At 45.5% G+C, this 11,979-nt stretch overlaps 1 protein-coding gene across 3 annotated transcripts; it reads right to left on the reverse strand.

Moving 5' to 3' along the window:
* Positions 1 to 1,648: 1,648 nt before the first annotated feature.
* Positions 1,649 to 8,018, reverse strand: Dtd (D-aminoacyl-tRNA deacylase). Of its 3 annotated transcripts, none has more exons than XM_050177415.3 (2): positions 7,862 to 8,018; positions 1,649 to 7,032 (listed from the first exon to the last, which is right to left on the reverse strand). In XM_050177415.3, the coding sequence occupies exon 2, from the start codon at positions 6,977 to 6,979 to the stop codon at positions 6,458 to 6,460; it is 522 nt and encodes a 173-aa protein (XP_050033372.1). In that variant the 5' UTR covers positions 6,980 to 7,032; positions 7,862 to 8,018; the 3' UTR covers positions 1,649 to 6,457. The 3 variants fall into 3 exon arrangements, with proteins under 3 accessions (XP_050033372.1, XP_054926102.1, XP_054926101.1); XM_055070127.2 differs by lacking the exon at positions 7,862 to 8,018 and adding an exon at positions 7,727 to 7,748; XM_055070126.2 differs by lacking the exon at positions 7,862 to 8,018 and adding an exon at positions 7,684 to 7,748.
* Between the last annotated feature and the right edge of the window lie 3,961 nt (positions 8,019 to 11,979).

The following is an 11,979-nucleotide window of genomic DNA, read 5'->3' on the forward strand; positions in this document are numbered from 1 at the left end:
TATCAGGTGTGTTCGATTACCGCTTCCAGGAAAAAAGGTTGACCGATGTACGACTTGAATTGAGGCATGCCACACGTTTCACTGTATATTTGTTAAGGTTGTAGACTCAACATGGCACCAGCATGGCACCAATAACTTTTGCATCTTGCTCGGGCCTTCTGTCCCCCTAATGTTGACTAATGCATACCAGATCTGATTGTTATAACCTGTATCACTACACAGCAACACTGTAATGTATAATGGTTCGGAAAGCGAACTGGTCACTTGTCCTCACCTGATTGATCATAACTGCAATTTTGGCAAAAATGCGATTCTGACCAATCACACGAGAGCAAGGAAATAGTTTGCTTTCTGAACCACTATAATGTTGCAGGTGCTGCTGCCTCATTTCGAGCAGTGCTTCGCTTTGCTGCTTGCCGCGCGAGTCTTTTTGAAGGTGCTGCCACTGCACTTGAGAAAGTGAACAGCTAATAATGGCACCACAGGGCAGGTGTTTCGGGATAGATTGGGGTCCAGAGAGGCAAAATCAGGACAAAACACCATCCCACAAGTAAGCCGCGGGACAGCGGGATCCCACGGCGGCAAAATCGGGACTTGCTCGCCTAAATCTGGACTTCTGGTCACCTCAACTTTACCTCTCCTGTGGTTCAAGGGCCAACTTTCCCCCTTTTTGTGAAGACCCACACCTCAGCAACTGCTGCCTTCTTTGTCTACTCTCTTGCTGTGTAGAGCATTTCCAGAAACAGTTCTACATGTTTAGTGTTTCACAGGAATTTGGTGCTGTGTCTGACATGCGAACGCTATTGTGCATGGCATCACTCACTCCTAGCTCCAGTGGCCCCTTTGAGAAGAGTGTGCGGCCGTTTTTTTTTTTTTTTTTTCAGCTGTTTTTGTGGCTGCACAGGTGTCATACTAACAGTTACGATTGTCAATACATTATCTATGCACTGAAATTATCTGCAAACTTGCAGGAGGCTAGTATGTAAGGTGCCTAGGCTGTGTACCTGTGCATTGCCATTCAATGTGTAATGCGTGCACAGCAATATACACAACAGGATACACAACACAGAGGTCGACACAGAAGCTTTAGTGCCCTTGAAACTTTTGGGCATGAATGCAGTTCACCACAGCGGATGCACAGCCCAACAAACCCAACAAACCCAACCACAAACCCAACAAGCCTGACAAACCCAACCGCCATCGCTGATGGCTCTCGGCCTATTTTAAAGCGAAGCTTTCATTGCCTATCTGCCTGGGATTTGGTGTGTCATGTGCAGTGGCATAGCCAGAAATTTCGTTGGGGGGGGGGGGTTGACGTTCCAGCTCATCCTGCTCCTTATAGAATTTGTTGAGGGATCAAATACATGAATAATAACTGCATTGCGATTGTCAAAGATGCTGCAAATGATTTCTTGCATGCTACGCACTGTCAAGACATGTAAAATATGTATTTTTTCATAATAGAATGTACTCGTATGTCCCCAAAAATTGTGCCAGAAATAACTGATATCAATGCTTCCACCTTTTCTTGTCTATTTAATAAGTAAAGAAAATTTCATACGAACTTTAGGACTATATCAGTTCGAAACCAGCAAAACAGTGCACATGCCGCTAATATGAAAAGCCTGAAGGCCATGAAATGAACAAGTTGAGGACAAATATTTTAATAAAGCTTTCTCATTCAAGAACCTTGTTTACATTTTTGTACATATGCAATGGCCAGGGAAACATATCAATGACGCTGTCCTTTATTCCAATGTATTGGGCAGGTGCAGCTGTCACCGGTCGTGTATTGTGAGTTATTGCACCAAAATTCTAGTGGCAACTGAGAGCACATACAAAAAGCTGGTGTTCTACAAAATATGCATTAGAAATGCAAAGATACGATGTAATATACAAAGGCAAAGATACAGCTTGATAAAGGGCTAGGAAGTGTCACTGGAAACAAAGTTCACTGCAAGTGTACACAAAACCTTGCAACAAGTTATATAAATATATGTATCTCCAATAAATCTATGTATCTAAGCAAAAGTCACTGTATATAATGTATCAAACAAGGCAAATAAAGATGTTGCGCAATCACAGATCACAGAATCCCCCCATCCCTTCCCTCTCTCCGATGCGTCGCATGCCACAGAAAGCAGCATGCTTCCTCCCCGCTCTTCTCCCTTGCGCACACAAGAGACAGCCACCATCGTCGGCTCATCCATCCCCCCTTCCCCCAACGCTTTCACTTGTACATACAGCATGCAGTGCACGGTGACGATGCAACCCCCTTGCAGTTTATACGACACATGATGGCAACGGCAGGAACGCATCTGGAGTGTCCGTACAATCGCTATCGCAATAATATAATACGAGTATCCGGCAAATGAAGAGTTGCGTGGTTCATCACTTTCCGCAAAAGAAGTAAAAAAATCAAACTTTCACCATGCGACAATTCACTGTGCCGCAACGTCTTTTTTTCTTTTGTGGGGTGGGGGCACCGAAATGGAAAAAGAAACGCAAAGGAAAGCATGGTGACCACAATCCAATCCCTACTTTGGTCTCCTAATGTGGCTACCGAAGGAATATTGAAGAAAACGCGAGACACTTGGTCCACAGTATGCATACTGCTCGGTATCCTACACCTGCGAGACAAAAGACTTTCCGAAGAGGTTGCGGTAACATCAACACGAAGGTGATGGCCTCAAGTGAACACATTGCAATCTGTCGGGTCCCCACAGTGATGGCGGCGAGCGACCATTGTTTCTTTTTCTCGTCTGCTGGTCAAAGAGCGTCCAAAACTGTCAGGCCAAAATCCACTCGGACAGGCTCACCAAGGTGTGCCGCGCGGTGGTCGGGCTAACATAAGAAAAACGTGTGCGCTCTGGCTGGCTCTGGCAGCCCACGGGTAGAGAACAAAAAAATTGAAGAGGCTGAATGTGTCCTCGCAAATAAAAATCAAAGTAGAAAAAATAAATAAGAATGTAGTTACCTTCGCTGGCTGTAAAGCCTTGACAGAGATGCTTTGGCACAGGTGAAAAAGATGCTGATATTCTTTTCTGTGGCATGACAGCACAAATGAACCACTACAACACTTTGGCTCATTGGACCTCGCTGTGTGCTTTGTCAACTTGTCTGATAGTGTGTTGATTTGGCTTGTCGTTGTATGGACCGATGTACAACTTTAAAGAGTCAATGCACCTTTGGCGTCAAATGTTTATAATAACATTAAACCCACAGAGATCCGGAATTGAAAATCTAAAGCATGACTTTGGAAATGTCAATGCGCCTTTTGCATCAAAAGTTTACGAGTACTTTATGCCCATAATGTTTCAGAATTGAAATCCATGCGCTCTGTAGCTTGTGTGACCTCCACGAAATGCCTCAACGAGCCCGCTCGCCATCAAAATGCCTTTGAAACTTTGTGCTCGGATGGGGCTCCTTGCATTATGCGACTCCAGGTGCATGGGCGTTGCCACGAAATCCAGCCCGAGCTCTCAATGTTTGTGCCGAAATGTCTTTTCGAACATGAAAATGACGTTCTAGATAAAATCCAGAATGATTTCCGGCGCCGGGGTTATTTTGGTCGGCAGTGCATGACAGCACGAAAAAAATTTCGGGGAGGAAGGCTGAAGCCCCATAAGCCCCTCCCCCCTGGCTACGCCCCTGACCATGTGGGCCGATCCCGGAGACAGTGCGATTGTAAACTGGGTCAATCCCAGAGATGGAATAATGGTATGTGGGCTAATATCAGAGATTGCAATAAAAGAGATTGACTTGGTCAATCGATCGTTACATCAGTGCATGATATATTTTCTTTCAAGGGTTTTAATGTGGTTTGTGTCACAGGCCTATCTTGGAGGCAGTTTCAATCAAGTGTGGGTGGAATGAACCTGATGATGCTATCACATTGTAGTTGCTAAGGTGTAGCATGTAGACTTGCTTCTTTGCCTTTCTCCAAGTTTGGCAACGGTGCTTAGCCACATAGGCATAGTGTGAGGTCTCTCATACAGCTGAAATAAAGAGGGAAAAGCATGAAAACAAGCTGCAGCCTTACCATAGAGGAGTTTGCAGAGGAAGCAGTTGTTAGTAATACCACAAAAGGTGTTTGTATAATTCAGCATGACTGTAAAGCACATTTACTATTGTCTCAATTAGAAGCTGCAGTCGATCATGTATTTGCAAACAGTGTAGGTGTGTTAAACATCAAGCGTTACATTCAATACTCCTCAGTGCATACAACTGTATTTGCCATTCTATCAGCACCACGAGACCAGCATCTCAAGATCGTGATGAAAGCCTTTGACAAGCTTTGCACCCACTTATCCCCACAGCACATGGGATCCACATATTTCCCAAACACTTGCTGCTTGTGTTCACTCATCATGACTTTGTCTTGAGCTACCCTGCCACCATTAATAATTGGTGTTTTTCCAAGGGCCCCCGACGTGGGAGCGACCCACTGCTCTACCGCCTTGAGCGGTAGCGCACCTCAGGACCTAAATAAAGTTCTCTGTCTGTCTGTCTGTTTTTGGCAAACCCGCAGGCCCACACCTGGCGATGCTAATACATGGCAACTGGAGTCGAGATTAAACACTCTTGCTCCAAATGTGCAGGCCATAGCTAAAAAAATATGCAATCTATATGAGGCAAGCATTATCTTTGTTTATATTACAAGGTATTTTCTTCCCTATTGATTTTAGGGTAGTTAGTGGCTGTTCATTCATTGCTCATTCTCCACCAGGACTTATCATGGCAATAACCAATTTTTCTTGTTCACTTCCTCCTTCCTCCTGTGCAAGCTACCTCCTCTGCCTTCCTTTTGCAGAGAATGCAGCCGCATTTTTTTGCATAGAATGCGGCGCTTAGCCAAGAGGCTTGAGGAATGCCTTGAATGGGTTTCTGTGCATATCTACTGTTAATGGTCAAGTAAATGCTGTGATCTTGTATAATTTTTTTTTTGTATTTCTTTAACACTATAAACGAAGCCACTGTCAACGGATAATTGCGATGCTCAATAAATACAAAAGAAACACTTCAGTACAAATACAATATATGAAGTAGCAGCAAGTGAGCAAAAGGGGCTGAGAATTCCATTGTTTTAATTCTAATAAAACTGCATAACAAGCTTGCCAATGAAGTTCAAGACGACATATGCATTCCTAATGTGAGAACATAAAACACAATCATCTCAAATATCACAGAACCACATTGCCAAGTTTGATGTACTGATTCAAATTTGAATGAGAGATGGAGGCATCTTGAAACAACATAGGGCTATGAGAGAAACCGCAGTCGAGGTTCTCGAACAAATTTTGGCTAATCAGGGTTTCTTAGAGTGTGTTCCAATACTCGCGATAGACGGCTAAATAGAGAGATATGCGTACAGCAGCCATCTTAAATCTCGTTTCAATTCTGATGAAGCTGGCAATAGAAACAACTTTGCAAAGACAGGAACGAAGTCAAAAATGACGCAGGCTACTTTGCTGTCCAAACAAGATGGTTTGGAAACTCAATAGAAGGTTATCTGCTCACAAGAAAAAGTAGTCGCACTTTTTTATGCATTTAATGTAAAGTGCACTATATTTTTCATAAGTTTGCACTTCCAAAGTGTTCAAATACAGCAAAAATATATGCTTTTCAGATTTTTTCTTGTAAATGCAAAGTAGCACCTCACTGCAGAGATGTCTCCCAGATGGTTCCAGGCGTGTTTCATTACTTGGGCTGAAAGCTGTCTTTTTAGCTGTTAACATACACTGTCTACAGTGCTGGTTGGAATTGTAACGCTCTTACCATGCACTCAAAGCTTGGTACTAATGAGTTCTTGCACTCCACTCCCAGTGGAATGTAGCTGCTTTGACTGGGAATCTAACTTGTGACCCTTTGCTCATCATAAGAAGGCCACATCCACTGTGGTGGGTTTCATCAAAATTTGAAGTTTGCATACATGTCACCAATAGTGAACTCAAAGTAATAATATTTAGGTAAAATCTACTGCCTTCTATTAAAAAAAAAGATAACACTGCACATCTGCCGACCAATTGTTTAATCAGAAGAAAACATTAGTGCAAAGTAGGTGGCAGATTGGGCCATAAGCTGCTGAGATCTTGACACATTGCAATGTGTCAATGGTTTGTTTATACATCCTGCTTTGCACATAACACAGATATGAAAAATTTTCCCAACCACCAACCATTTGTGCAACTAGGAAACGCTTTTCATAAATACCCACTCGATGGTGCCCAGTTTACCATGAAAAGCGATAACATGATGCATCTTCATATATCATTATGAGCTCCTTCAGCCTACTTCAGGGTAGAATAGTCATTGAGTGCCCTCTAACAGAGGAAGAACACGGCACGGAGCCATTAGTTGTGACACAAATGGTGTCGCACATGGGCTGCTCTTCATAATGTAATTGGCAGTGCAAGGGTAGAACTGCAAACAGTCCTTTAAATTATTTTTTGTTCAATCAAGGAACTGCATCATCCGCAGCACCGCCATCCGGTTCCCCACGCTCCTGTGGCAATGGCACGGCCTTCCGGAAAGCAGATGACTCAATTTCCAGAGTGACAGGGCCGTCATTTTGAATATCCACTTGCATGAGTGCTCCAAACTCTCCATCTTTTACCAAGTCCTCCTTGTGCTCTGCCTTGATCTTGTGAAGGAACCTCTCGTAAAACTGCTTCGAACGGTCCCCTTCCATGGCAAGGTGGAAGTCAGGCTTGTTTCCTTTGAGCGTGCCATACAGCGTAAACTGGCTTACACAGAGTACTTCAAACTGTAGGTCTTTCGTCGACAGCTTCCATCGCTTGCCAGCGTCGTCATCAAACAGCTTGAGATTGAGGATCTTGCGTACGATGTAATCGATGTCATCTTCGGTGTCATCACGGTGAATGCCAACTAAAACGCACAGCCCGCGGCCGATGCTGCTTATGAGGCGTCCGTCAACGTGGACTGCTGCTGATCGAACTCGCTGGATGACTGCACGCATTTCGGGAGGCTGCAGCCGGACACAGATGGTTTTTGTTGTTTGTCTGTGGCGGCCTGTAACGGAAGAAACCAGGTAATGTTATCACACTGTGGTGGATTTGTTGCTTCTTGTGCAAGAAACACATGAGTAGAGGAGATATAAAATACACCAAAGCTAATCAATGCTTAACGACTTTCACTTGAACCTAATTGAAATATAACTGCTAACTTATGCAACGTTCACTACTTTCAGGTAATTTTCCATGTCCGCAGCTAATATCGTGTCGTAGTGGGCACTTAAACCACTCACGGCTTAATTTTACGTACGTTTACAATATTTTACATAGAAACATAGTACTTCCAACTTCTGTCGTGATTTCAATAACTTTCAAGGAGTGTCGCTGATGCTATACACAAAAAGAGTAAGAGTTTACAGTAGAGCCTTTATCACGTAATACCGGTGTCACACGACGCACTTTCCATAGCGGTCGCGCCCGATCGGGTTAGAATTTCTCTGTCGCAATTAGCTTGTTTGCGCAAGATGCGGGAGGGAGCCAATCGCAGTCGAGAAATTCGATCCCGATCCGGCTCGATCGCAATCGAAAGTGGCCGCGTGACACCGGCAGTCTATATTAATTACTTCTTGCGAGTGCAACAAAGCTAAACACTCTAACCGTAAAACGACATGGACCAATTTTACAATTTTATAGAGTTTCGTATAGTCACATGTTGTTGCACGAATGACAGCTGCTTCCTATATATCCATTACACTTTGTCCGTTATTTGTTGTCGGAGCATCTGAAGGACATATGCGAGCCGTGCTGCACAATATCTCGTGTAGTGGCACGTCACGTGCCTAATACAGCGGCTGCCACTCCGATCAGCACAAATATTTCAAACGTACCAGTTCCACTTCTTTGTATCCTGCACCACGGTGGTTCGAGTACAGATCGTACCGAAAGAACCGTAGTACTAGATCACTGTAACCGTAGTTCGCGTTATTTGCATGCAAAAATAAAATCTAGACGCTGCCATTTTTACCATAGTTGCCTCACTTTGTCAATTCATGGCTGAACATAGTCCAATAATTATGTGTGATTTACCATTTGGACGTAAACGTATGAGTATCTAAACATATATACGTGTAAAATAATTTTAATGCTCTTATTATAGTATAAACGTGGTAATGGTATTGCTTGTGTTGGATTAGTTGGCTGCTTGCATTCGTCTGCTTCACGGACTACAGTGGCGTTGCGCTGGTTGTGCTGTGTATGCGATGTCAGCTGCTGTTTTCCTTCCTTGCAGTTTTGATGCATGTAAAGTTAACTGCAGTCTTGCTTCAGCGTTTCTGAGTGTACAGCGACCCAAGTGACACCGTCAAGCTTTCCATTCTTCTTCACCCTGTTCTCAAAGCACGAAAAGGACGAGAACGAAGCAGGCGACACCAAGCGCATGCGCCAAAGCGTTTTCTCATCCTGATGCAGGAGGAATGCCGAGAACTGACGCGGCGTTGTTGCTTCTGTGTTGAGAGAATTTGACGTATCGTCGGACCTTTCGTTCCAGTGCTAAGTTTTAGAGTAGCCGTGATCCTGCGTGTGATCGTGGGGCGTCTCATCCAGCGCTAGCTGAAGCAGTAAGTACGTGTTTGGCGTAATTCTCTTTGGAAGCTCTTTTCCACGTGATGATGCACGCAGAGCGCGTAGTACGTGCTCGCTACCGGTTCATCAACATCAAGGCCAGCTGATTTCGTCGAAGGTTTAGGCTTAATCACTTCGTTACAAACGCTTTTCACGGCCTTCCCGTTAAGAAGTGAGCTGACCTTCGTTGTGTGGATTTTTATAAACAGGTGTGTTACCCGAGGGATTTGTCGCCGGCGGCTCGCGTGACCTTCGAGGCCCGTCCAAAACTACCGTGCCCGCGACCCTGGCGAGTCGTTTGATGTCTTATCTGCGAGTTCCGCGTCCGTTCTTGTTTGGACGCGTGCCGTGTTTTTCTTTTCGTCAACTCCCGAAGGTCTGGGGCGTGCGCTTGGCCGCGTACGATGTGCAATAATCGCCGCCCTCGAATGTTTCGACGCCGCCACGATTGCGCTTTCTGTTTCGACGAACGAGTTCGACTTCGTGTGCGAGCGCTCGGCGCGTGCCTGTCGCGACGACGTGTTTTGCTCGCATTCGCAATCGGTTTCGCTATCGGAAATGAGGCAGACGACGTTACAACACAGGTCGCGCTCGGAGCCGTTGCGCAGGTTTCTACAGTGTGTCGTCATTTGGCTGTTTTCGATCCCTGCGGTTCTACGAGCAGAAAATAAAAATCCAAGGTAACGAGTGCTTATGCAGAACCTCGAGTGAACCCGGCAAAGCGTTTGGAAATCACCGTTGTGCAGTTGTCAGTGTGCGATGTGGGCAGTGCTTGGTTGCTTTTTGCAGATTCGTTTGCCACAGCTAAACGCGTCGGTTGGTTCTTGTAGGTCGGCTATATGCATTTCCGACAAGAACAGAAAGTTGGGCGAGCTTTTATTTCACTTTTGACTAAACAGTGGCGAGAACGACAAAACAACGATCCGGTTTGCTCTCGTGTTTCGTCGTTCGCGTGCTGTTAGGCTTGTTCCCACCGGCTTTATTGTGCGAGTGGATGACAAAGCCTACAAAGACCTGATTTATCGCTGCATGGTGAGTTGCTCGATATAACCCGGTATTTTTGTTCGTGTCGTGGAGCTCGCGTGACAGGGTAGAATAAAGCATTGTGCGCCCGGTGTAAATTGAATGAAGCGATCCTCCAAAGTGCTTAAAAATGACTCCGTGGCCGTGTATTGTGTGAAGCGATACAAACCAGTTTTTAAACCGTCGCACAGTAGCTGCAGCCGCTTGCATAACGCCCGTGCACCGTGCATTTGGCTGCACGTCAAATAACCCCAGGTGGTCGAAATCCCAAGTCCTCCCACTATGGCGTGCCTCGTAATCATCGTAGTTTTGGCACGGTAAAACCCCAGAATTTATAAATTTTTTTCGTTAAAGAACTGTAATAACGCTCGCGTACTTAGGCTTTATAGGTGCACGTTAAGGGAACCCGAGGAGATCGGAATCCAGAGCCCTAAACTCCGACGTCTCGTATGGCGCCATAGTGTTGCTTCGGGACGTTAAAGCGGCACTCATTTGAGACTGACGAAGCGTCCTTTCAGAAACTCGTTCATGGGTAATTTGGCCGTAATGGCTGGGTTATTGAAAGAATGAAGGTGAAATTTCTATTTCACGAATTTCTCCCGAACCTGAGCGCTGTATACGTCAGCGTGATTTCACGGGTTTCAAGTATTTTGTATTTATGCCGTTGTGGCACAGTAGAAGTTCGTGAAAACTACCAGGTTCAGTCTTTGGCTCCGTTAGAAGACCACGTAGTCCATCTATATCGATGAAACGTACGTTCGGAGGAGGCTTAAACTTGGGCTCACTCCGATGTCGCCTATTCATGTACATGTGAAAGACAGAAATCTGAAATAACCCCTGGTACAGTGAACTTCTAGTAGACCCTACCCCTGCACTGATAATAAAGGGGTCATGACACGGTCGTCCAACAGCTCTGAATTTCCATTTGCAACTGAGGGCAGAAGGCCCAATAAGGTTATACAAAAGAAAAAGAAAAGAACATCGCTGTGAGCGAACATTTTAACCCGAAATTTCAATTTGAAATCGCTGCCTCTCAAGTCGTCCCACCGACAGCAGTCGCCATTTTGGCTAGGCTGTGTGACGTCCGGAACCGAGGGACGACCACTCTGTCGTCGGCTTTGAAACGGTTCGGGACGACGCATGGCAGCCGTGCCGTATTTAAAGCTCCTGCAAGCACTTCTGGTGTTTGCAGTTGGCAAAAGCACGGCCTCTGTAATTTCCACTCTAAAATGCCACAACTTTTATCAGAATTGCTCCAAGGGTTATCTCGGAAAAGCAGCTCTGTCTTCTGCGTGCGTCTGAACAGGCTTTAGCAGACGCCGTCAAAATCCGTGACGTCACGGTGAGATGGTGTAGCAACTTCGAGGCTTTGGCGCCACCTGTCTGTACTTTGTGCGCTGAATTGTTTTGTGCGATGTCACTTCCGTGATCTTTCTGTATACTTGATGGCTTCTCTGCGCGTGTCTGGTTTCTTGTTGGGGTGTAACGCAATAAAGACGTCATTTGAGAGTGGAGCCCGTGCCCTCCTTGTGTGGTCTTGTGTGCATAAAGTTTATAATGAAAAGACACAGGCAAATGGGTGCAAGCAAACAAAGACAACGATGATATAGTCCTGTTGTTTCAAAGAAAATTCGGTGACGGCGGTGGGTTCGTTCATTCGTGCCACGCGTAGCGCACGCGTAACCAAACCGCTGGCACGTAATGCACAGGTGCGCGTGCCCACTCCTGTGTGCGTGGGATGGGCGGTACACTGTAAAAACGGTTGCAGCCTCTGGGGCGTATATTTGTCCCGCAATGATACTCGTCATCTGCATTGCCTGTGTTTCCTTTCGTACACTCTTAAACAAATGTACACCCTTTGGGGTGCACGTCTGCCACACAACAATAATAATCTGTCTTGCCCGCATTTCCTTTCTTGAAAACGCTGCGCGCTCGTTACTTTCCTGTCGAGAATGCTCTGTCATGCTCATAACGCGCATGCCGTTCGTGACTTGGAAGTACCGGGCTCGCAGCTTTAAAGAAAGTAAATGCGGGCAAGACAGATGACGATCTTGTTGTGTGGCAAATATGCACCCCAAATGGTTCAACTGTTTTTAGAGTGTATTTGTCATGAAGGAGTGCACTCTTCAAAGAAGTTTACACCCTTTGGGGCTTATTTTGTACCACAATGACAATCATCATCTGCCTTGCTTGCGTTTCCAACCCGCTGTGGTTGCTCAGTGGCTATGGTGTTGGGCTGCTGAGCACGAGGTCGTGGGATCGAATCCCGGCCACGGCGGCCACATTCCGGTGGGGGCGAAAACACCCGTGTACTTAGATTTAGCACGTTAAAGAACCCCAGATGGTCAAAACTTCCAGTATC

Source organism: Dermacentor andersoni, chromosome 5 (assembly GCF_023375885.2).
Source record: "Dermacentor andersoni chromosome 5, qqDerAnde1_hic_scaffold, whole genome shotgun sequence".
NCBI classification, from domain to species: domain Eukaryota; kingdom Metazoa; phylum Arthropoda; class Arachnida; order Ixodida; family Ixodidae; genus Dermacentor; species Dermacentor andersoni.